This window comes from Rhinolophus sinicus, linkage group LG05 (genome assembly GCF_036562045.2).
Source record: "Rhinolophus sinicus isolate RSC01 linkage group LG05, ASM3656204v1, whole genome shotgun sequence".
NCBI lineage: Eukaryota > Metazoa > Chordata > Mammalia > Chiroptera > Rhinolophidae > Rhinolophus > Rhinolophus sinicus.
Genome location: NC_133755.1, coordinates 113,081,676 through 113,105,039, shown reverse-complemented (window position 1 = coordinate 113,105,039; position 23,364 = coordinate 113,081,676). Strand labels below are relative to the sequence as shown.

The 23,364-nt window shown below is 38.9% G+C and overlaps 1 protein-coding gene across 5 annotated transcripts in view; it reads left to right on the top strand.

The window, feature by feature from the left end:
- FILIP1 (filamin A interacting protein 1) overlaps positions 1–23,364 on the top strand; it is a 231,487-nt gene that overhangs the window by 103,606 nt on the left and 104,517 nt on the right. For all 5 annotated transcript variants that reach the window (XM_074333213.1, XM_074333214.1, XM_019729604.2 and 2 more), the window contains one exon: positions 16,954–17,235. In XM_074333213.1, the coding sequence (XP_074189314.1) occupies positions 16,954–17,235 (282 nt within the window). The remainder of the gene's footprint in view (positions 1–16,953; positions 17,236–23,364) is intronic.

The following is a 23,364-nucleotide window of genomic DNA, read 5'->3' as shown; positions in this document are numbered from 1 at the left end:
GTATGATAGGTATGTAGTTATTACCATTTTATTAATTGTTTTCTGGTTACTTTTGTAGTTCTGTTTCTTTTTTCTTCTCTTGCTCTCTTCTCTTGTACATTGATGACATTTTTTCATGATTGTTTGGATTCCTTTCTCTTTATTTTCTGTATATTTATTACAGGTGTTTGGTTTGTGATTACCATGAGATTCATATATAACAAGTTTGTTTATAGCAGTCTACTTAAGGTGATGGTTGCTTAAGGTCAAATGGATACCAAAAGCACTTCGTTTTTTACTCACCACCCCTCTTTTATGTTAGTGACATCATATTTTACATTTGTGTGTGTGTGTGTGTGTGTGTGTGTGTGTATCCCTTAAATTATTGGTGAGCTTACGACCTTTGTCTTTTAACTTTCATACTAGCTTTATAACTGGTTGATTCACTACTTTTATTAAATGTTTGCCTTTATCAGTGAGATTTTTCTCTTCTATATTGTTTTGTTTTTAGTTTTGGCCTTTCATTTTCCATTTAAAATAGTCCCTTTGACAGTTTTTATAGTGCTGGTTCAGTGGTGATGAGCTCCTTTAGCTTTTGCTTCTCTGGAAAACTCTATCTCTCCTTCAATTCTGGATGACAATTGTGCTTAGTGTAAGTTTTCCCCTTTCATTACTTTGAATATATTGTGCCATTCCCTTCTAGCCTGCAAAGTTTTTACTAAAAAATCACCTGATAGTCATATGGGAGACCCCTTGTAGGTAACTAGCTGGTTTCCTCTTGCTGCCCTTTAAGAGTCTCTCCTTAATTTTAGGCATTTTAATTATAATGTGTTTTGGCATTGGGCCTCTTTGGATTTATATGGTTTGAGACTCTGTGCTTCCTGGACTTGGATGTCTGTTTCCTTCACTAGGTTAGGAAAATTTTCCATTTTTATTTCTTCAAATAGGTCTTCTGTCCTTTTCTCTCTTTATTCTCCTTCTGGTATCCCTATGATACAAATGTTGGTATGCTTAATGTCTTCCCAGTGGTCTCTTAAACTATCCTCATTTTTTTAAACTCATTTTTTTATTTTTGCTCTTCCAATTGAGTGATTTCCACTACCTAGTCTTCCAGATTGCTGATTGCATCATCTTATCTTCTGTTTATTTCCTCTGGTATATTTTTCATTTTAGTTATTGTGTTCTTCAGTTTTGATTGGTTCTTTTTTATTTTCTTTCTCTTTGTGGAAGTTCTCATTCAGTTAATCTATTCCTCTTCTAAGTTCGTTGTACACCTTTATAACCATTGTTTTGAACTCTTTATGTGGTTAATTGCTGGTCTCTGTTTCATTTAGTTCTTTTTCTGAGGTTTTGTCCTTTTTTTTAAATTTAGAACACATTCCTCTGTCTCCTCATTTTGACTGTCTCTCTGTGTTTGTATATATTAGATAGATCTGCTATGTCTCCTGATCTTGAAAGAGTGGCATTATATAGTAGATGTCCTGTGGGACTCAGTGGCCCAATTACCCCTGGTCACCAGAACCAGAACATCCATGGATGTCCCCTGTGTGGGTTGCATGTGTCCTCCTGCCGTAGTTGGGCCATGATTGCTGTGGGTGCACTGGTGGGTGGGGTTGATTCTCAGGTTGACTGGCTTTGAAGACCAACCATGACTATTATGGGTAATGTGATATACGGGGGCTGGACCCATGGAGCAGGAATCTTCTTTGTTGGCTTCTGATGACTGCCATGGCTGCCCATGGGGTGTGTTGATTGGAGAGCTGCTTGGGTAGAGCTTTGGTACAGGCTGAGGCAATTTGCCACTCTAGTTGCGCTTGGGACTACTTGGGGGAGGTTACAAAGAGAGGCAAGGTCAATTGCTCCTTGTGCTGGGCTTGGGGATTCTTCTGAAAAGTTGTGATGCAAGCTGAGGCCAGCTGCCACCTGTGCTGGGCTTGGAAACACTTGGAAAAGCCTGGGATGCAAGCGAAGGCCAGCCATCACTTGCATTGGGCTTGAGGGTGTTTGGGAAAGACTGTAATGCAAGCCGAGGCTGACCACCACTTTTGTGGAGGGTCTGGAATTGCTTAGAAGAGGCTCTAGTAGGGTCCAGTGGGTTGGGCAGGGCAAGAATCTCAGTGTTAACCAGGTTAATGGACAGTGACAGATATGGCACCCACCTGCGCCAAGCCAGCCAAGTTGAAGAAGAACACAACAAAAGAAACAAAAGAACAATTGTATCTACTAGTGCTTCCATCCCCAGAGAGAGGTCCCATTATTCCCTGTCCTTTGGCCCTCGCCCTAAAGTTAGTTAATTTAATTCTTCCTGGTATGACCATGTGTTTCTGGAACTGCTGTTTCCACACTGGAGTTTGGAACAAGTGAGTTTGTGCATGAGCCCTTTATGAAAAGTGTTTTGGTCTCCCACTGCCCTTTGTCTCTCTTGGATGTAACCCCAGCTGGTTTACAAAACCAGGTATTATAAAGACTCTTCTGGGCACAGGTGCCCTGGATTGGGGAGTCTGGTGTGGGCTTGGACCACTCGCTCCTCAAGGGGGAGCATTGCAGCTCAGATATCCCTCCTGTGTATGAGTCACCACACTGTGGGTGTGGGCCCTAACCAGACAGACTTCATCCCTGTCCTGCCCAGCACCTACCTCCACATGGCTTCTCTAGACCCTTAGTTATAGGAAGTCTGTTCAGCTAGTCTTCAGGTGGTTCTCAATAATAGCAGTTCTATATTTAGTTGTAATTTTGATGTGTTTGTGGCAGCAAATTTGTTCAGAATCTGTCTACTCCATTATCTTGATCCCATCTGCTCTTGGACTATGACATTTTTGAGAGAAGAACATGTTTATTATTATTACTATTATTATTATTATTATTATTATTATTATTATTTTGTGATTCCTCGCACCCAGTATGGTTCTTGTGTGCTTGCTATTTGGTATAGTGGTGCACAGAAAAGTTTGTGGAATGAAATAAAACCAATAGCTCTCAAGCTCAGAATGCCAGGGGGTTAATAGTAACAGATCAGTGTGGTATTTTCTTGTCTTAGTTTCCACCTAAACAATTACCGAACTTCCTCTCCATCTTCCTCAGGTTAATTTAAGAGGTGGTCCCCAGTGGGTGTCTGTCAGGCCCTCCAAACACTGTTCTGCCCCTGAGCTTGCTTGACAATCTATTGGTGCCTCTGCCATCTCTGTTGGTTTCAACAGTGACCATGAAGAAGTTCCCCAAATCCTCCCCTGGCCTCCTGCATGGCCATTTCTCAAAGAAAGGCCCAGGCTCCCTAGAGAACCTTTCCTGGTGCACTGCTTTGTTTCCATTTATGTCTGTATGCAGCTCTTTGTCAGCCTCGGCTTTGGCTGCATGTCTGTGGAGGCATCCCCGGGAACACATTCCCTGCTAAGCACAACATTCCCTCTCCCTTGCAAAGTGACATTGTCCTTGGATCAAATTTGTGACAGATTGCAGTTTCTTTCTTTTGCACAATTCCTTTCTAGGAGGTTTCTTTGACCATGTGGCATACAGAGTCTGCCTCTTGCCTCTACTCCCTCCCCAATGCATTTCTGTCTGCCATCCAGGCTTGTCCAGACTGGACCCAAACTAAAATGGTTTTAGAAGACAGGTGGGTAATAAGCAGGTGAAGCTGGCAGAGTGTTTGCATGTCAAACACATAGGGGTAGTCATTACTAAATAATTCTCTCCTTTTTTCCTTGAAACATAAAACTCTTGATGTAGTTTTTGTTTTTCTCATCGGGTACAGAGAAGAATTTCCCTACTGGTAGAAAAACATAGTAGTTCAAATGCATTAATAAATATATGCCAATTGACTTTTGGATTCAAGTGTTCAGTAAAGTAATAGAGGGTGGTAAGAATGAGTTGTGAACTAATGAGTAAATGCTCCATTTAACTGGCTCAGCCATGACTCAACTCAAGCTAAATACAGCTACGTGGGAAGATGGGCGTAGCAGTACCAGATCTTCTGATTTTGTTCCCAATAAAAATCTGAAAAATCTAGATTATTTTGTGAAATCTTCTGATAAAAAAGTCTACTACTACTACTACTACACACACACACACACACACACACGCACACACACACACACACACATACACAGACACGAGCACACATGCACCCCATATCTGCAAAGAAGTTTTGGACTGTAGGGAATCATTTTGTAACCCACAAGTCTATACTCTCCAACAGGAGCCCAGCTGGAGGATGAATGATAATTAGGCATGAAAACAGTTACAATTAGTATATATATATATATATATATATATATATATATATTTATTTATTTATTTATTTATTTTTTTTTTTTTGCCGAGTCAAGTATTTCTAGTTTAAGTCATGGGAAAAGCAGAGAGTTTCTAGTTGAAATAGGTAAATATGCTGAGGCTTCTTGGCAATTTTCTGGCCCTATCTTAGTCCTACCTTGCCTTACAGTGTTGGTTCTCAATGTGTGGTCCTGGGACCAACAGCATTAGCATCATCTGGGAACTTGTTAGAAATGCAAACTCTTAGGTCCCACCCCAGGCCCACAGAATCAGAAACTCTTGGGGTGGGGCCCAACGGTCTGTGTGCTTATTAGTCCTCCAAGTGATTCTGACATCCTCTGAAGTTTGAGAACTACTGCCCTAGGCCTTCAGAGGAGCTTCTCTACCAGTAATATATTCCCAGAGCCCTGGCAGGCCGGTATAACACTGGTCTTCCTGTTCCCTACCCTCAAAACTAGGTTTTAGGAAACAAGATATGTCTGTTAGGTAAACCCTGGGTTCAAATTGGCTCTCCAAAAAAGAAATATTGGATTACGACGCAAAAGAGGATGTTGTCACTTAGTGGTGGGGAAGAAGGGGATTTGGGAATTAAGCATGTTGAGAGGGGAGAGGAGAAAAAAATATTTTCCCAGATTCCTCCTCTTCCTCCTCCTCCTCTCCCGCTTCCTCCTCCTGCTCCTCCTCCTGCTCCTCCTCCTGCTCCTCCTCCCCCTGCTTCTCCTCCTCTTTCTCTTCCTCCTGTTCCTCCTTCTCCCCCTCTCCTTCCTCCTCCTACTCCTCCTCGTCCTCCTTTTTTTTTTTTTTTTTAAGGGAACACCCTTTTTGTTTGTTTTTTAAAATTTTTTATTGGGGAATATTGTGGGACAGTGTGCTTCTCCAGGTCTCATCAGCTCCAAGTCATTGTCCTTCAGTCTAGTTGTGGAGGGCGCAGCTCACTGGCCCATGTTGGAATGGGACCAGCAACCCTGTTGTTCAGAGCTCGCGCTCTAACCAACTGAGCCATCTGGTCACCCTCTTCTTTAAAAAACAACAATAAATGGTTTATTTAGTAACAAGAAGTAAAAAAGGAATTCCTAATTCCTTTTCTCTCTTCTGGTGACTGAACTGTGAGAGTCACATGGATAGCAACATGTAAGAATTACCTTGCAGTCCTTGACCTTCTGCAGAAATGCAAAGATGCCTGAGTTATGTGACTTGCAATTATTATTTTCTAGTTGTGCTTTCCAATGTATCAGCAGTTGCTACAGTTTCAATCTCTAGGAATCCCAACTCATCCAAGAAACTTCTTATATATGTGATGATCTTAGAGAGGATGATTAATTTCTGCCCCTTGAAGTCATTCAGGATCAAGTCCAAGTGTCTCTGACGGTATCGTGTTTCCTTGTTTTTGAGGCCAAAGTGCGGATGAACTAACATATGTAAGCAGGAGACAGCAGTGTGATCTCATAGGCAGTGATGCTCAGCTCACCCTTCTTGGTTTTCCCAGGATTCTCCTGAACTCCAATTATGTCTGTCTGATGCAGTTTGTTATTGATACAAATAAATTCTTCTTCTGACTTATGATTCCTGGAATTGCCCGTGACTTGCAACTTGACCCCCTTTCTTCAAAGGTCATAGAAGATGAGGTCTCCCCCAGAAGCTCTTTTGGCATGAATCCTACCTGTCACCTGTAAGGTGATGCCTCTCAGATGGTCCCCAGGCTGCAGGTGACTAGTCTTGGATGAAGTGAGTGAGATGTCTACACGGAACTCATGAGGATGTGGGTCTTCCCAATTGACCTTTAGTTGGTGGACTGCTTGGCTGCCGAGCTTGTAATATTGGTTTGGGTCCAGGCTCTCCTCATTGGCACCCACATCATTGCCAGTGGTGTGGCAGCAGCATTGGCCGGACTTAGTTGTTTCTCACTGCGCTCCTTCTCTGCTATCTTCTTCTCAGTTTTCAGGTGTTGCTGTAGCTTACTTCTTTTATTAGAAAGTAGCTTGTCCTCGTGAAGCACTATGAATATGAAAAGAGCAAGTTGACACACCCACAGCTTCCTCTGCTCCTACTGGGTCCAGGAGGAGGTTTGGCACAAGGACCCCCTAACAGGCCTGACAGCAGCTTGCGTAAACATGGCAGAACACCCTGGAACAATTGGTTATACCACTTTTTGCTCAGTTTCGGCTTGCCACCATCCACATTCACCACAGCTCCCGGAGTTGCAGCCATCTTTCCCAAGGGCCTGAACTGAAAGGCCCAGATTCCTTCTTGCCCTCCCGCTGCCATGGCTTATTTTACACAGGAGAATAGCCTGCTGGTATGATTTAAAGAAATATTGTCCTTGCCATACCTTCAACCTAGCCTCTTAAAAATGGCTAGTTTCATTTTAATTCTAATCCAAGACTCACTCTGGTTAATAAAGACTGAGAAATATGGGGTTAGGGTAGTGACGCTACTACCTATGTGCTTTAGATTTAGCCAGGTTGATTTCTTCACACCATTCTGACATTCTGGAAGAGTGAAAGATCAATAGATGGGTGAGGGGTCATGTTTAGTCTTGGAACAAACTCAAGGCAAGTCTGGGCTGGGAAGCCTTGGAGCAGAATGAGATCATGGGGGTTTCATTTTCCTAATTTCAGTGAAAGGCATAGGTGAGGAACACAGATGGGAAAACAAGAAAGGTGCCTAAAAGAGGGCCAGAGAAAGACAATGGGTAGCTTTGGGGCAGGGCTCCCTTTTATCGCTCCCTTTTTTCAAAAGCTCCCCATCAGACCCCACTACAAAGTACCGGGCAATAGTTTCATTATTGGAAAGTCCCTGAGCTCTGGTTGTTTCCAGCCCCAGGGATGAGCCTTATTTCTTGCTTTTCTTTTTCAAAGCTAGCGCAGGGACAATTTAGAAGAAAACTGCTTTACATCTGTTGCCTGAAAGTCCCATAGTACTTTATGATTTATAAAATTGTAACCAGTGTTATAGTTCAGTTACAACATCTCATAAAGTTCAAGGACATAATTCTAATACTTTATTTCTTTATGACTGAATTCAACTTCCTCTTTAGTTACTTCTCCAATACTCTTTCCCTTCAACCCCTACCTGTGGTAGAGAACTTAACCTGTATATTTTCTGGTAAATTCAATTTTATTTGACAATTTTTGTGTGTTTTTCCCCCACTTAAATTCAATACATATAGATCAGGCCTAGAACAAATCAGAATTCCATTTCAGTCTTTCCTTCCTCCCGAGCTATCCTCTTCATTTCAAGGGTGTCACACAAAAACTGTGCTTCACCTGTGGGTGGTGGAGTGGGGGGGGAAGTTTGCTAGCATGGCTAGCTTGGTGGAAGTAACAGGGTGGGAGAACTTCCAGTACCTGGTTCAGATTGACTGCCCCACTGCTGTCAGGACTGACCACATAATTCAGGGGGCCCCGTGCATGAGGGAAATGTGGGGTTTCTAGGTCAGAAATAATTAAGAATTTCAAGACAATGACAACAGAGCATTACACCAAGCATTAGGCCCTGTGTGACGTCACAGGTCGCACGCCTAGGAAGCTGGTCCTACGTACCTACTTTCCTCTGTTGTCATCTCCCAGCCTGGCTCCTGGTGAAAGTAATGGCCATAGCTCTTTTGGGGAAAGTGCCCTGTCTCTCCTGCTGTCTTAGAGCCCTACCATAATCCTCACAGGTATTGCAGATTCCCTAAAGTGTAGCTGTGCCTACCATTTCATCCCCAGCTTAGGTGGTCTGCTTTGAAGCCCTCTGCCATGGTGACTCTTCTACTCATGCACGAGCTGTCTTTCCCAGCTACCTTCCACCCTGAAGGCCACATGGCCATTCCTGTGTCTCCTTCATATACTCAGTGCGCATCAGTCTCCATCACCCGCTTTGTACAAACACATGCTGCTAAATCTCTGTGGTATGTCTGCATAACCCATGGCAGGACTAATGCCGGTGGGAGTCTGCTCAAATTCTAGCATTTCAGGTTCTTCCACCTTAGATTCCTCAAACTTTGTGAAGGCACCATTTATATTTATATCTCCCTCAACTCATCTGGAAGAGAAAACGAGGATAGGTGAGCAGATGGCATTTTTACTACATTACCTTTTTTCTCATTTTTTTCCTTCTCATTTTCAGCCATTTTTCTAATTACTATAAACTGGGGAGGGAGTGGCAGAAATCATTTCCTTCTCTCCCAGTTTAAATGTACCCATCAACCATGTTTATCACATAATCTAAATCAGCGTTGGCAAACTAAGGGCTAGGGGTCAAATCTAGCCACAGCCATTGGTTTATGTATTGTCGATGGCTGCTTTCATGCCACAACAGCAGAGTGGAGTGGATGCAACAGAGACCACATGACCTGCAAAGCCCAAAATATTTAATATTTATCCCTTTACAGAAGAAGCTTGCCGACCCCTGTGCTAGACAATCATAGTTGAAAATAAAGTGTCTTTGTCTCTGGTGATACTTATACTGGGGTCCTGAGAGGTGTTTGAGGATCCCATAGTTGCTCTGCCGCTGATCAGTGCATCCTGCATTACTACTGCTAGTCGATACTTTTACATCCATCCAGAGAGTAGGACAGGCTTTATGATTTCACAGGCACATAGTGGGGAGAACAGGCATTATTATCTTCATTTTATAAATGAAAAAACTGTGGGTTGGAGAGGTTAAGCAACTTGTCCAGGATTACAAAATGAGTGAGTGTGGGGTGAGGGGTGAAGACACAGCTCTGTCTTGATTCCTTGGAGTTGATGGCACACAGTGCCAGGAGGATTCAGCACGTTAGGAAAACAATGCTACGCATTTTGATGTGTGAGGTTGTGGGCCGCCTTACGGTGTTCTGTGGCTTGGGTGCTATGCTGAGGCAGGGCAACAAGAGGGTGGAGGAGAGAGGTAGCTAGTGACCATTATGTGTCTGAAAAAATTATTCCAAAAGGTGGTGACTCATTTTCTTACATAATTCCCACCCACACACTGAGTCCAAAACTTAGGCATTGTGGTAGCATGACATTTTACCTAAATTAAATTCCTAATGCACCACAATTAGCTAATCACAAAGTTCTCCTCTTTATTGTTCTTGCCAACCTTTGCGTTCATAGCAACTAAGTTTGTGAAGATGCGTTGGTTGATATATTAATACAATTCTCAGCCCTTCATACAGCATCAGAGTGACAAGCACCTGTGCACATCAGGTAAACATCCTGAATGCTCATGTGGCTTCAGTTGCTTTCATAGAATGTGTTTCAATAGGAGTAATTTTTCCTTTTCTCCTTGCTTGGTTATAAAGCAGCTATGCTCCGTTTTTAATTTAGGTTCCCTATACTCTGCTCTAATCCAAGGGATGCTCAGGGACAGTTAGAAAAGTCAGAAGTCAGCAGGAGTTCAAAACAGACACAACCTATGACTCCGTACATTACAACTAATTTTAAGTCATTCTTTTATGTTAAGAAATGGTCTAGAGATTTAAAAGAAAGACATTTAAAGGACACCTGAATGCAGTTGGCGTATGTACAGGCAACTAGAATGCATGAAGTCATAGTCAGTACACAGATATGTGCAGTATTTCACTTTTCCCCCTGTCAGCATGAAGCAGTGACATCAGCCAAACCACTGCATGTCTTTCTCCTCGGGGAGGTTAACCCGTCTTGTTAACATTGACCAGCAATCGTGATTTGTCTCACATGTCTTGGAAATGCAATACAATTATTTGAGAATATTTGCTATATAAAGACAAACATTTTTTTCTAACAGGAAAGTTTGTGGAGTTGCCTTACCAGAATAATCAGCTTCTGCGCAAACTAGAATTTTTCTTAATTCACCTAATTTTAAAAAATCAGTTCAATCTATATCCAGTAGTATAACAGTTGTTATGTTGCTGGAGTCTTAGTGACTACCAGTTCCAGAAAAGTCAGAAGTCAGAACTGCAAAGGCAAAGTTGCTTTTCAGCTTCTTTGAAAACCTCAAGTACTGAGAAGGGGAAAGGCAGTGTGAGGGGAGCAGTGGGGAAGAGAATGTAGTCTTAGAAGAATAAGGTGTTACACAAGGAGAAGTTCGAGAAAAAAACCTATGGGAATAGTAGGATTCTATGTAATTTTTGTTGTCTGAGACTATTTGGTGGATGCTATACTTTGTGACTAAACTTATTTTAGCCCCATGAAAAGGTGGCTGTGAATTCATTTGTATCGCAGTAGTTCTGATATGGTGATAAAAGCTCCATTCAGATTTCTCCTTGAACGTGGAAAATTCAAACATTCTAGTTCAGGCTTTCCAGGTACCAGGTATATTATTTCGGGCAAATATCTCTCTCTAAGCCTCACTTGCTTTATCTTTATAAGAAGAATGATTATAGTATCTGCTTGATGGATTATTATCAGGATTTCATGAGATAATACTATATATTTTTATACTTAACCCAGTGCTCAGAGCATAATAAGCTCTTTAATAGCATTTAAAAAATGCTAATATTATGAATAAAGGTAATATGTAAGACTAATTGATCAAATATAGACTGCTGAGATAAAGTCTAAGATATTTTTCTTTCTGGTAGTACAGATAGGTCTCTTTTGTTAGTGGAAGGGAAATGACTGGTTCGTACACAATTCTGGAGTTTGGCCTTTTTAGAAGTGATGAAATACAGGAAGGAAATCTAGTCCTGGATAACCAGGAAACTAGTAATTTTCCAGAGATGTTCTCTTTGTCAGATGATAAAACAAATATTTAACAATTTAAATTAAATTGCATGATGATATTCGTCAAAGGCCACAGGTACTTTGAAGGCCACAGGTACATTATTGAAATGCCTGAAAAACTTATAGTCTCAAGTAGAAAGAATATAGGTAAAATTTATCAGAAAACTTCAATTTGAGGGCCTTACTCTTTTTATATAATCAATGCCTACAGATTATACACAGTGTCTAGTAGAATAGTGAAATCAGAATTATAATAGTAAAGTATTATAAATATAAATATAAAAATACTTAAAATATATTGGGTTAAAGGATGGGTCATTGACGTTGAAAATGACAGGAAAAATGTTATGTCATTACTTTATATTGCTAGATGGTTAAATGTTTTTCTTTTTTATACAATTGACAGTAGCTCTATTTCTGTGAAGGAAGTAAAAAAAGAAAAAAAAATCACCCCCAAAACCATGTTATAAAAATGAATATAAAGTGGTAAACTGATTCCCCTTTTTATCAAAATGTTGGTAACAGAGGTCACCCTATTTTACATTCAAAGTTTTAAAACTCTCAAATTTTATATTCATTCAGACTCAGGTACCTAATTTTAAAAGATTTATTTCATGGCAGTTCCTTGATGTATTTTTTCTCTCTCTCTTTTTTTTTCTGGAAATCTTTTCTAAGTCTGCCGTTATCTTTCTTGAAGGATATTAAAGAGAATTTCATAAAATATTTCACCATAGTTTTAGGCTAGGGTAGAATACTATATTTTTATTTTGCCACAATTATAATATTTTCCTTGAACTTTTGATGACAACAGCACTACAGTGACTCCAAGAGAATCCCCTTTCTTGAATTTTAACATGCGTGAAATTATTTAGAATTTTCAGTTGGTCTGGATAGATCTGTCCAAGTAGAATGAAAATGACTTAAATAAACATAAACCTTGCTTTTTTTTGAGGGTTTTATGAGTGTAGATAATGAGAATCAAAAATTTACTTCACATGGCTTATTCCATAAATAGGCTGAAGAAAATTAAAAAAAAATTGTAAAGAAAATATAAGGGTAAACCTAGTAACATTTATGAACAGTCTTTGCTGTTAGAATGAATAATAATCTCATGAGAAATATTTGAACATTTCGTGACTTGGGATATTTATAACTAGACTTACCCAAGTAAACAAAATATACAGAGGGAATAATCTGGCATTGATAGAGAATGAACCAGTAGATTTGATTGGTCTCTTGCACCTTAAAATTCACATAAAACAAAAACAGATGTTTTCCTTTTCCTTCAGTTTTGGGTGCTTTGGGTCCTGTCATTTATGTCTGAAAGAAAGAACACGGACAGTTCCATGCTAATGTTCTGGAAGCCCCACGTGCAGCAGGCCCTTTGCCAGGCCACACTGTAAAAAGTAGACTTTTCTGTAATTAGTGTTTTCTTTTTACTGTGTACTATAATTTCTCCTTATAATTCTATAAAGTAATTCAAAAGTAGAAATTATATAAAGAAAATTATTGTGACATCTTACCCTATTTACTAGGTATGTTCTTGAAAAAGTATATAGATAAAATTATACCAGGAACAGACAGGGTTTGGATACTTGAAAAGCATAAGAAAGCTGCCCACACCTAATTTAAGCAGAAAAGAAGTTTTTGTTGGTGTTAGGAATGGGGAGTATTGTGACCAATGTTGAATCATAACATAAAAAGACAAATCTGAAAGGAGGCAAGGGCAGTAGTGAAAGTTCTAGGTAAAATGCAAGGTCAAGATTGGCTGGAACTAACGAAGATGGGAACTATGGAATTGCTGTAGACTTTTTCTTTATCCTTTTCTTTTCACTTGTTCAAATGCTCTAGAAATACTTGTTATTCATAAATGATTCAATGTCTTTATAAACATTTTCTGATTCCTAGGATATTAATTATCTGACCGTATGCTCTAGTTATTGCCCAATATATGGGGCAGGGAGTGGTGGGGAACAGATGAGAGATGACTACGGATGAAAGAGGGGGTTTTGGAATAACATTTGGTCTTTCTTTTCTTCACACCCTAGTCAGCAAATTCCATGCAAAGTATTGCTGGTTAATTCCTGTGAAAGGAAAAGTAAATGTATTTTCTGAACTATGTTAAGATAATTTGCTTATTAAAGATTACAAAAAAAAAAGATTACAAGTGTGATGTGAATCTTCAGTTTATTTGTTCCCTTTTCTTGAGGAGAACTTTCTTGAAGGCTATACACTAAGATGAAGCAAAAGGCATTCCTGGCTTCTTTCAGAAAGTTTATTATCTATGTGTCCCAACCTTTCAGATGTGCAATCAACTTTCAAGAAGCCAAGGAGTGCCAGATGCCTTTCTGTTATCTGCTTGCTACTTGTCTAAGCACAATGGACAGGAATTGGCTAACTCTGATCTGTGATGGTCCCTGTTCAGATTTTCCATCCTGTTCTTATAACCTGTATCCTTAATAATTGACCAGGTACCTTTTCGAGAAGATTTTTAAGTGATTCATCATTTTACAAATTCTGCTACAGGTTAATGATTTTAGAAAAAGTATTGTTACTTAGCAACCTAATTTCAATTGCTGTGTGAATTTTGCAGAGTGTCTTAGGGAGAAAGACATGGATTTCTCTCACTTTGAGTATGAAGTGAAAAAAACATTACCTTAGTAGGCATTTGTAAATTTTTCTGGATCATCTGATTTACAGGGTGTTTTCTCCCCTTCCAATTGCTTGTGTTTAAGAACTTAGAGGAAAGCCCTATAATGAATAGGTATTTGGAGTCAGACCTGGGTTCAAATCCTAGTTCTTCTATTCACTAAGAGTGTATGTGAAATCCAGAAAAATGTATTTAATCTCTTTAAACTTTAGTTGCCTCATCTGTAAAACTGAGAATACTAGCATCTACTTCATAGTGTTGATATGAATATTAATTTAAATGAGATGCTGTATGTGAAGTGCTTTGCATACTGTGTATGTAGCACTTAAGAAACAGTAAGTGAGAGCTAGCATAATAAGGAAAAGTATGAATGTTGCTAAATGTGACAATGGAAATTCATTATTGTGTGGACATTTTCTCCTTACAAAATAGAATAAAATTATTTAAAGTGGACATTATTGATTGCAAACTTAGTACACTATTGAGAAATTATGTTTTTCTCCCTCTTATGTGTTGTCCAACTCCTTCCTAAAACATGTTTCGACTGGTTCGTTATCTCTTGAGTATTTTTGCATTCCTGAGTTAGAGCAAGTGCTGATTTCTGACTTTGTTGTGGAGATAAAGATAGTAGACCCTATGTGGCTTACCAAGAAAGGACTAAAGCCCATGAGCACAAGTCAGAGGAAAAGGACTAAAGCCCATGTGCACATGTCAGAAAAATTTTTAATGTGAAATTTCCGTGTCACAGAGAAAAATATTTATTAAGACAGAATTAACATCATCGGTTTAGCACATGAGATATTCCATCAGCCAGAGTGAGTTGAGGTGGAAGAGAATAGGGAACTCACGTTTTCAACCTGATTAGTGATATAATTAGATAATTCTAAAGTGTGTTTTTTTCTGTAAGTGATTAAGTCTGTAATAAATTAATTCTATAATGTTAATTAATTAATTTAATTCTGTGAATTCTGTACGTGCTATTATTGCTATAATAAAGTTTGTTTAAAAATGGTAATATCAGAAATTTTTAGAAAGAACTAAATATAATGAAAGTTGGTACTAAGTAAATGCTACTTTCTGGATGTTTGCAAATACAATTGAGTAAATACATGTAACAGATAATTGTGCATTTGTCCTATTTTAGGAATATCCTATAATAGGTAGATCCTATAAAAGATATAGAAAGATATAGAAAATCCAGGGAAATAAGATATAAACACAGGCTATAGTCAAATGCAAATGCTGTGTATGATTAAGGCTATTATAATTAAGTTTAAAACATCACCTCTCACTTTCTGTGCTTTGGGAACCATTGCCTGGAATTTCTATTAATGAAGGATCTAAATTGAGGTTGTCAAATCATTATTTGATGTACCATTCCAAACAGCCTTAAGATCTGATAGAGAAAGTTATTTCAGATAAAAGGAATTCACATGTGGTGTAGAGTTGTAAGGAGTCACAATTCAATTTAGGAAGCCCATGTGTCTTAGTTGTGATGTGTAACAGGCCAAGATTTAAATTTGAAACTTTCTATTCATCATTCATCACCTTTTTTTTTTGGCTTGGGGATCAAGTCAGCCTACTCTGTTCACAAACAAACTGTGATGAAATACAGTAGGTCTGCTCTGAAGTGTTCTGGCTTCCATCACAAAGAAACATGTATTCTTTGTTCACCAGAGAAGCACAAAGGATGCTCTAAAATTCCAAGAATAAATGACTAAGTTAACCAGAAAACTGGGTGCCAATATTAAGGACCACCTCTTCTGTTTGTGTTGTTCATAGTGAGAGTGCTGTAGAAAGTTCACACACACACACAATACAAGACTTCAGTTCAAAAAAGGAGCATGAATGTAGATTTCAAGATTTGTTGGAAGAATTGGCTATTTGCTATCTGAAAGGAAACAGCACACTGTATTTATTTTTCTATTATAAACCTAGTGTTTTGAAAAGCTTTCCTTAGTTTCTTAAGTATGGCTGGGTTCATTAAGGAAATTTACTTTCAGAAAACAAAGTCCCTGTATTTTATCTGGAATGAGTAATGAAAATCTTGCTGCACAGCTGTTCAGGGAAAGGAATACCGGTATTTATGCTGTGAGTTTTAAACAGGACTGTGTGCTAAGCTGCTATATTTAAGGGTTTAGGCAAATTTTGTGGTATAGCCCCCAGGATATCAGAGTTCTCTTCAGAGCACTCTGAGTCCTAGCTTTCGAGTTCGGTAGGTTTGTAACATACCTGTTGATCAAGTTCTTTTGCTCAGAGATTGACAGAGAATCTGTAAAGCATAAATCATGGGATGACTCCAAGGTGCTTCTCATGGGACAAGTTAGCTGCTGCTTTGTCTTTTTTCTTTAGTTTACTTCAAAATATATATTTAAAAAAATTTTTAATTTGAAATTGATTTGTTTTCTCCCAATTCTTTGTGCTGTTATTACTGTAAATGACTGACATAAAAAGACCTGATTTGGAAAAAAAGAGGCTATGGAAAGCTAGAATTCCATATCACTAAAAACTATACTACCCTCTTCCCTTTGCTTTTCCCTTTTCCTCCCTCCACCCTATATGCATTTTTCTGCACATTGTTACTTCCATCTGTTTCCTGGCAGGATTTGAGTTTTGAATTTTCTGATAAACTTAATTTAGAATCACTGTTTTAAAAATAAACTTTTTTATTTTAAACAACTTTAAATTCTCAGACTGTTGCAAAGATAATACTGGGGGTTTCCCAAATACCCGTACACAATTTCCTCTATAATTAACATTTTAGATTAGTATGGTATATTTATTATAATTAATGAACCAATATTGATACCTTGTTATTGACTAAAGTCCATATTTTATTCATGTTTCCTCAATTCTCCCCTAATATCTCTTTTTCTGTTCCAGGATCCAATTTATGATGCCATATTATATTTAATTGTCATGTGTCCTTAGGCCCCTCTTGGCTGTGACAGTTTTTCAGATTTTCCTTGTTTTCAATGACCTTGATAGTTTTCAAGATTACTGGCCATGTAATGGCCAGTAAAAAATCTGATGTTTTTTTAATATTTTGGGGAGGAAAACCACAATGGTAAAGTGCCATTCTTATCACATCTTGTCAAAGATACATACCATCAACATGACTTAGCACTGTTGATGTGGACTTTGATCATTTGACTTGAGATGTTTATAAGGTTAGAATCACATTTTCATTCTTTCATGAAACCGTCAAAGCATTTTCCTGAAGTTTGTAATGACATATTTATTGAAGATATCAGGAAGCTAACTGGGACTGATCTTTTTGGTTTTTCTTGATTGGTGGTGTTGTAAAGCTTCTTTATTGGTTTTTTAATCGTTAAACAAAAATAAAATCAGTGGTGGTAAAAACATCTAATCTTTTTTCTTGTGTTGTAGGTGGGAATGAGATCCCGAAACCAGGGTGGTGAAACTTCATCCAACGGGCATATCTCCTGCCCCAAATCCTCCATCATCAGCAATGCTGATGATAAAAGTCTCTCAGAAGATGCAAAAAGGAAGAACAAATCAAATAGAAAGGAGGATGATGTCATGGCCTCAGGAACTGTCAAACGACACCTAAAACCATCTGGAGAAAGTGAACGAAAGAATAAGAAATCCTTGGAGTTATCCAAAGAAGACCTCATCCAACTACTCAGCATAATGGAAGGGGAGCTGCAGGTAGTCAAATTTTCACAACTATTGTTTCTCTAGTTCCCAAGCTATAAAACAAGGGACTAGGAACCTATCTCCCTCACGGGGTTATGAACTTCATGAGGAAAACGGCTATGTTTTTCTTATTCATTTCTAAATCCCTAATGCCTGGCACCAGTTTGCACTGAATATATATTTGTTGAATAAATGAATAGATGCTGATTCCAACTTCAAGCTTCTCTAGAAGCAGAAAATTTCTTCATAATGTGATTTTGGTAATAATTTAACATAGGCCCCTGTACGTAGTAGTGTGTAATCAATGAGCTGTTCTACTTCAGTCTTTCACTATGGTTGAAAACTGTAGAAAAGTCACGATTATTAGAAGGTAGAGTTAAGACCAAGTGTTACTTTTTACCAGAAGGTAGAATAAAAGAGAGATACAGAGATAGAGCGAAAGAAAGAGGGAGAAAGTGAAGGAAAGAGAAAGAAGTCTTTGTTTAAACCAGCTTTATACTTTTCCCATTTTTCATAACTTGCAGCTTTAATTTTCTACAACGTCATAGGAGTTGAGATGCACACAAATAAGTTAAGCATTATATTGTGAAGACCTAATACTTTCACAAAGCATTTTGAAGCCTATTATCTCATTCAATCTCAATAAAGATATTGGTATCATTGTCTATATTTTATAATGAAGAAACTGAGGCCCAGAAGAGTTAAAGCTTTGTCCAGATCTTATCTTAGGCCTCCTGATTCTTGATCCAGTGCTCTTTCCATTGGCTCAAGCTTCTGTAGCTACCTGTGTCAGGTCCCCCATTCAGTGTATGTTTTTAGGGAGCCGACAGAGGGAGTTGGGATTTTTCTGAGTTCCTGAGCTCTATACGATTATATTTCTGGAAGTGGGGAAACAATAACTTCTTTTGGGGGGTTGATGAGTTAAGAGTGGATTGCTGTTTTCCTCTCTGTTTTTATTTGGTTCTTAGCTTGCATGAGCCTCTTAGGGGAATACTAATGATTGTGTGAAATGAGGCCTTTGTTTGATGCTGTTATCATCAGAGAGATCATTTGCAACCTACCCTAAACTAGAGTGGACTAGCCTGATCTGTTCCTGTTCTCATCTGTATGTGCACACAGATAAGGAAACCCCTGGGGTAAAGAGAAATAGAAAACATAACAAAACTCAGATTTAAAAAAAACAGACAAACGTGACTGAGCTCACCATGTGGATAAAAATCACATTTGTATTTCATAGCAAAAGAAGAAACTTTCCAGAATGACACCATTACTAAAAATAGCTCCAGCACTCCCAGAAATGTGGTTAATGTTTTGTCTATTGACATTCATCGTGTAAGGAGGCAGACTATAATACTCCAACTTTTTAAGTTGCCCCCACCTGACAGTACTAACCCAAGTGGAAGCTACAGGGGTTGTCTGGAAATTTTTCACAAAACAATGGTATCAGATCACTTCTTTCCAGGCATGGTGGCCTGTGTGAAGCCTGTGGCTCTTCAGATACTAATTTCTATATAAGGCTGTTGTTATATCATGGTGGATTCTGGAATATATTTAAGATTCACGTGGCTTTTATGTTCATGGTATTGCGAGATATGATTCCAGAGCCTAGGCATTCAAAATATAAGCCCATACTCCCAGGACATCAAAGATATTACCCATGAGACTACAAAGAAATACATTTTGCTTTCCACTAATCTTTACAAATACAGGCTACCTTACACACGATAGATATATTTCCGAGTAGAAAGATATAAGTAAAAAGTGTAAGATATTTGTGGAGGAGGCAGTGAAGGAAAAGAGAAATGAAGAACCTGATATTTTAAGAAATTCCATGGTGAATTCATTTGAAAAGCAAGTAATCCACCCCCCATACTTATATGTATACACATACATGTGTACGTGTACGTACACTAGTAAATGCAGATTTTGCAATATTAGGTTAGTTAAAAGTGAGAATGTTCCTGTATTTAAAGGTGTAGATATAGGTATATAAGTTCTGTACCAGACTCCTGTCCTTCAGTAGCATTGTCATATGAGGTGGCATGTATGTTGCAGCTAAGAGAGGGAGGCAGTTGCCATTAGCAAACACGAGTGGGCTGGTGAAAATGTGACAGCATTGTGCCAGGTTTGCCAGGCTACAGATAAGAAAAAAAGTCTGTCTAAAGATCTTGTATTGAGAGGCGAGGTAGGAATATACCATATGAAGTAATTTACCCTCAACTCAGGCCTACATGCCATTCAGCAGACACATATGAGCATTTAGTAAACTGTCTCCCAGACCTTCAAAGGTCATCTATTACTCTCCCTTTGTGGAATGGTTGTATGTGACTCAAATGCTCTTACTCTGGAGGTAGTGTTCCAAGGTTCTGTAAAATATTGGGATTGGCAGGCATCTCTGAGGTGTCTTATTTACCTCCTTTCTACTTCATGTGTGAAAGTGGCACTCAGACAAGGTATGTGACTTGCCAACTTTGTGCAGCGATGTAGTTACATTTGCTCTAGGCCCAAATTGCCTGTCTTTCAGTCCAGTGTGCCTCCCACCATGTCATTTACACTCTGGGGATTTTCAAGGGTGGATTCCAGGACTTTATATTTACTCCTCGCCTCCAGAATTTCTCTCAGGGAGATTTACATTGTGAACTTTGGGGCTAAAGCTATTTTGTAGAAAGACGAAACTTTTTTAGGTAAGAGAAATTGAGGCAAGAGAAATCTTACACATCGAGGCAGTGGAATATGATCTGAGCCATGAAGTGCGATGTGATTTGGATAGTGAAAAAACAGGGGGAAGCAGCGGTGCCACAGGGCTGCGGGCTGGGCACAACACAACTCGGGCTTTGTAGTCACTGTTCTGTGAGAGTTGTCCCCTAAAATTGCGCAACAGCTTAGCCTGGTGGGGACTGGAACTGCTCATCAAAAGAAGTAGGGTGACACACAGAGCAAAGGGCTTATAATCTAGGCAAGAGAAGCCCAAGGTCAGGTTGGCCTGTAGGAGATGTACCCTGGGATGATTTAGGAGAAAGGAATAGATGGAGGCTCACTCAGACTTTTTATGCTAATTTTCTCTTTCTCAGACTCCTTGTTGATCTCTCATTCTTTCTAACTCTGTATCCAGGGTTTTGGACATTAGAGACAGTTCTGTGTATCTTCTGGTACTAGTGGCCGGCCACTTTCAGAATCTTGTGCGATTCATGGGAATTTGTTGAATGAATCGTATAAAGAGCATGGCCTTTATTGTTAGCATTGGCTCTTTGCAAAATTTGCAGATTTACTGTTTTGTTTGCCAGTCCAGGTACCCAGGAATTCTCGAAGTGCACCCTTACTGGACGTGTATTAGAAATGGAGTTCACCTTCCCAGGGATCTTTGCATTCTAAGGAGTCTTGTCTAGAACTGGTGATGTCATGACCCTTGTCTTGGAGATGGACATCTTCCAGACTTTTCAAGCCACACTTTAGTAGATGTAAGCCTGTCGTTTCAGCCCAATGACTGTCCAACATCGCCTGCATAGAAGGAGCAGGGATGGTTTTCATTATTACATTTCTGTCAATGACTGCTTCCAATAACAAGTATTTTCTAGTACATTGGAACACTTTTTTTTTTCCTTTTTGGTTGAAAAACTGATTACATGTTTCTCAGACTAAACTGAAAATAATAGACTAGTACATCCAGACCATCATTTGGGCACCATGATTTATTTCTCTTATTTGTCCAAAAATAGCACTTTAAAGAGGTCATTCAATTTGGCTATACTCAAAATGACTAGAGTTCAAAGGAAATGGTACTCATATCAAAAAGCCATTATACAGAAAACTTGGCAGAAGGATATTCTTATAAAATTATTAAAAACCTGAATACTCAATACTTTTTTTCTTGGTGCAAAAAAATATTTGTCTATTTTTTGTACTAAATTCCCTTGATTTATTCCACTTGAATACATTTTTTTAAAACTTCAAATTAGATTTCATCGTTTTTCCCTTTGTCCTTATAGTTAGTTGTCTTCTACCTATGCATAAGGAGACTCAGGAAAACACTGGATAACATAACTAGATAATGTACCACCATTCCATTTGGCTTTGCTTTTTGCCAGGCTCAGTCAGAGATATAGTCATCCACACAGTGAGAAATCTATCTTCATCCTGGGTGACTGACAGAAGAAGGTGTTGTATTTCAAAGATAATTTGTGAAATAGATAATATGGCTGTGGATTGTTTGAAGTTTCCTCTAGTCTCTCCTTCTGGGCTTCCTAGCCATTTTCTTTCATATTATCAAATAATTTCTCTTTACCTCTCCATCACCTACTCTATGTGAGCTTTCCATCTGCTCTTATTTCTCAACAAGAGTTCATTCATTCTTAGGGCATCATTTAATTAATTATTTCTAAGTTGATCTTACAATATTTAAAGAGACATTGCAGTGCTAGAGGTCTGAGGGATACAAAGATAAATAATAATAATAATACTCGTAGCTAAAATTTGATGAACTCCTATTATATTCCAAGCATGGTTTTGGGCACTGGGTATTACAGCGGTCATGATGCAAGAGTTTATGACCTGATAGGGTAGATGAGAATGTACAGGAATGAATATTCTGTGGGGTAATTTAAATATAAATTATGGGAGTACAAAGGAGGGAAAGATTATGAAAATCTCAAGAGATGAGTGAAAGCTTCATTGAAGAATTGGACCTTGAAGAATTGATAGACTTGGAACAGGTAGAGATTAATGTAGGGACCAACATGAGCAGAATCAAACACAGAGTGGGTGGGAAAGTATGGGTCATGTTCATCAATGAATAGTCTTGCCTCAGTGGACAAGTATTTGGTGGACGGAAAACTATACCTCCACTTGGAGACTATAAATAAGACATCTGAAAAACATCAATTAGAAGGTGTGATGATCTCAGGGGAGTGGAGTGATCCAGAAGTCGAGGGAGTCAAGATTGTCAAGAGAGAGGTTATGTCAGTCAAAGCAGCAGAAAGTTTCAGTTGGATATGACTGAAGGGTATTCTTTGGGTTTGTGAATCTGAAGGTCATTGGGAACCTTTGCGAGAGCAGTTTCAGTGAGATTAAGCCTATTTTTAGTGGTTTGAGAAGTGAAGGGAAGTTAAAGAAATAGAGTAACATGTTCTGTTCAAAATCCAGGAGTTTAGAACAACTTTTTATTTTTGTAAGAGTTATTGAGATTTTCTGGGTTTTTGTTTTGTTTTGTTTTGTTTTTGACATAGCCTAATTCCCTCCCTCCCTTTTTAAAAAAAATTATTGGGGAATATTGGGGAACAGTGTGTTCCTCCAGGGCCCATCAGCTCCAAGTCGTTGTCCTTCAGTCTAGTTGTGGAGGGCGCAGCTCAGCTCCAAGTCCAGTCACCGTTTTCAATCTTTAGTTGCAGGAGGCGCAGCCCACCATCCCATGGGGGAATTGAACCAGCAACCTTGTTGTTGAGAGCTTGCGCTCTAAGCAACTGAGCCATCCGGCCACCCCACCCGCAGCTCAGCATCAGCTCATTGTCTTCAATCTAGCTGTGGAGAGTGCAGCTCACTGGCCCATGTAGGAGTCGAACTGGCAACCCAGTTGCTCAGAACTCACGCTCTAACCTACTGAGCCATCTGGCCACCCCTAATTTCCCTTTTCTTTAGCATAGTAATAAAGTGTTTGTCTGGAACAGAGTATGCCCTTACTACATATTTGTTGACCTCCTCCTTTGAAATCACAATGTTGCCTTCCTCTACTTTGGGGCTTTAAGTGAAACATGGGATTATTTAAAAAGTAAAAGGCTAAAACAGTATGTCTTGAATGTCAAGTTCTATGGGAATGTGGTGTAGAACCCAAGAGATTGGGTAGTTGACCTTATGACTTTTGACTTTGAGCCTTAGTTTAATTTATAAATTAAACTTTATCGTAGGTATGTATGTGTAGGAAAAAACAAAGGGTATAGGATTCAGTAATATCTGCAGTTTTAGGTATCCACAGGGGGTCTTGGAACATATCCCCACGAATAAGGAGGGGACTACTGCAATAATAGGCTTACTATACTTAGTGATTGCTATACTTAGCCAATACAGATGCTGTTTGGAGAACGTTGGATAAGAAAGGAAGAGAAAGATAAGAGAGTAGCTAGAGGGAAATGCAAGTCAAGGCATGAAAGA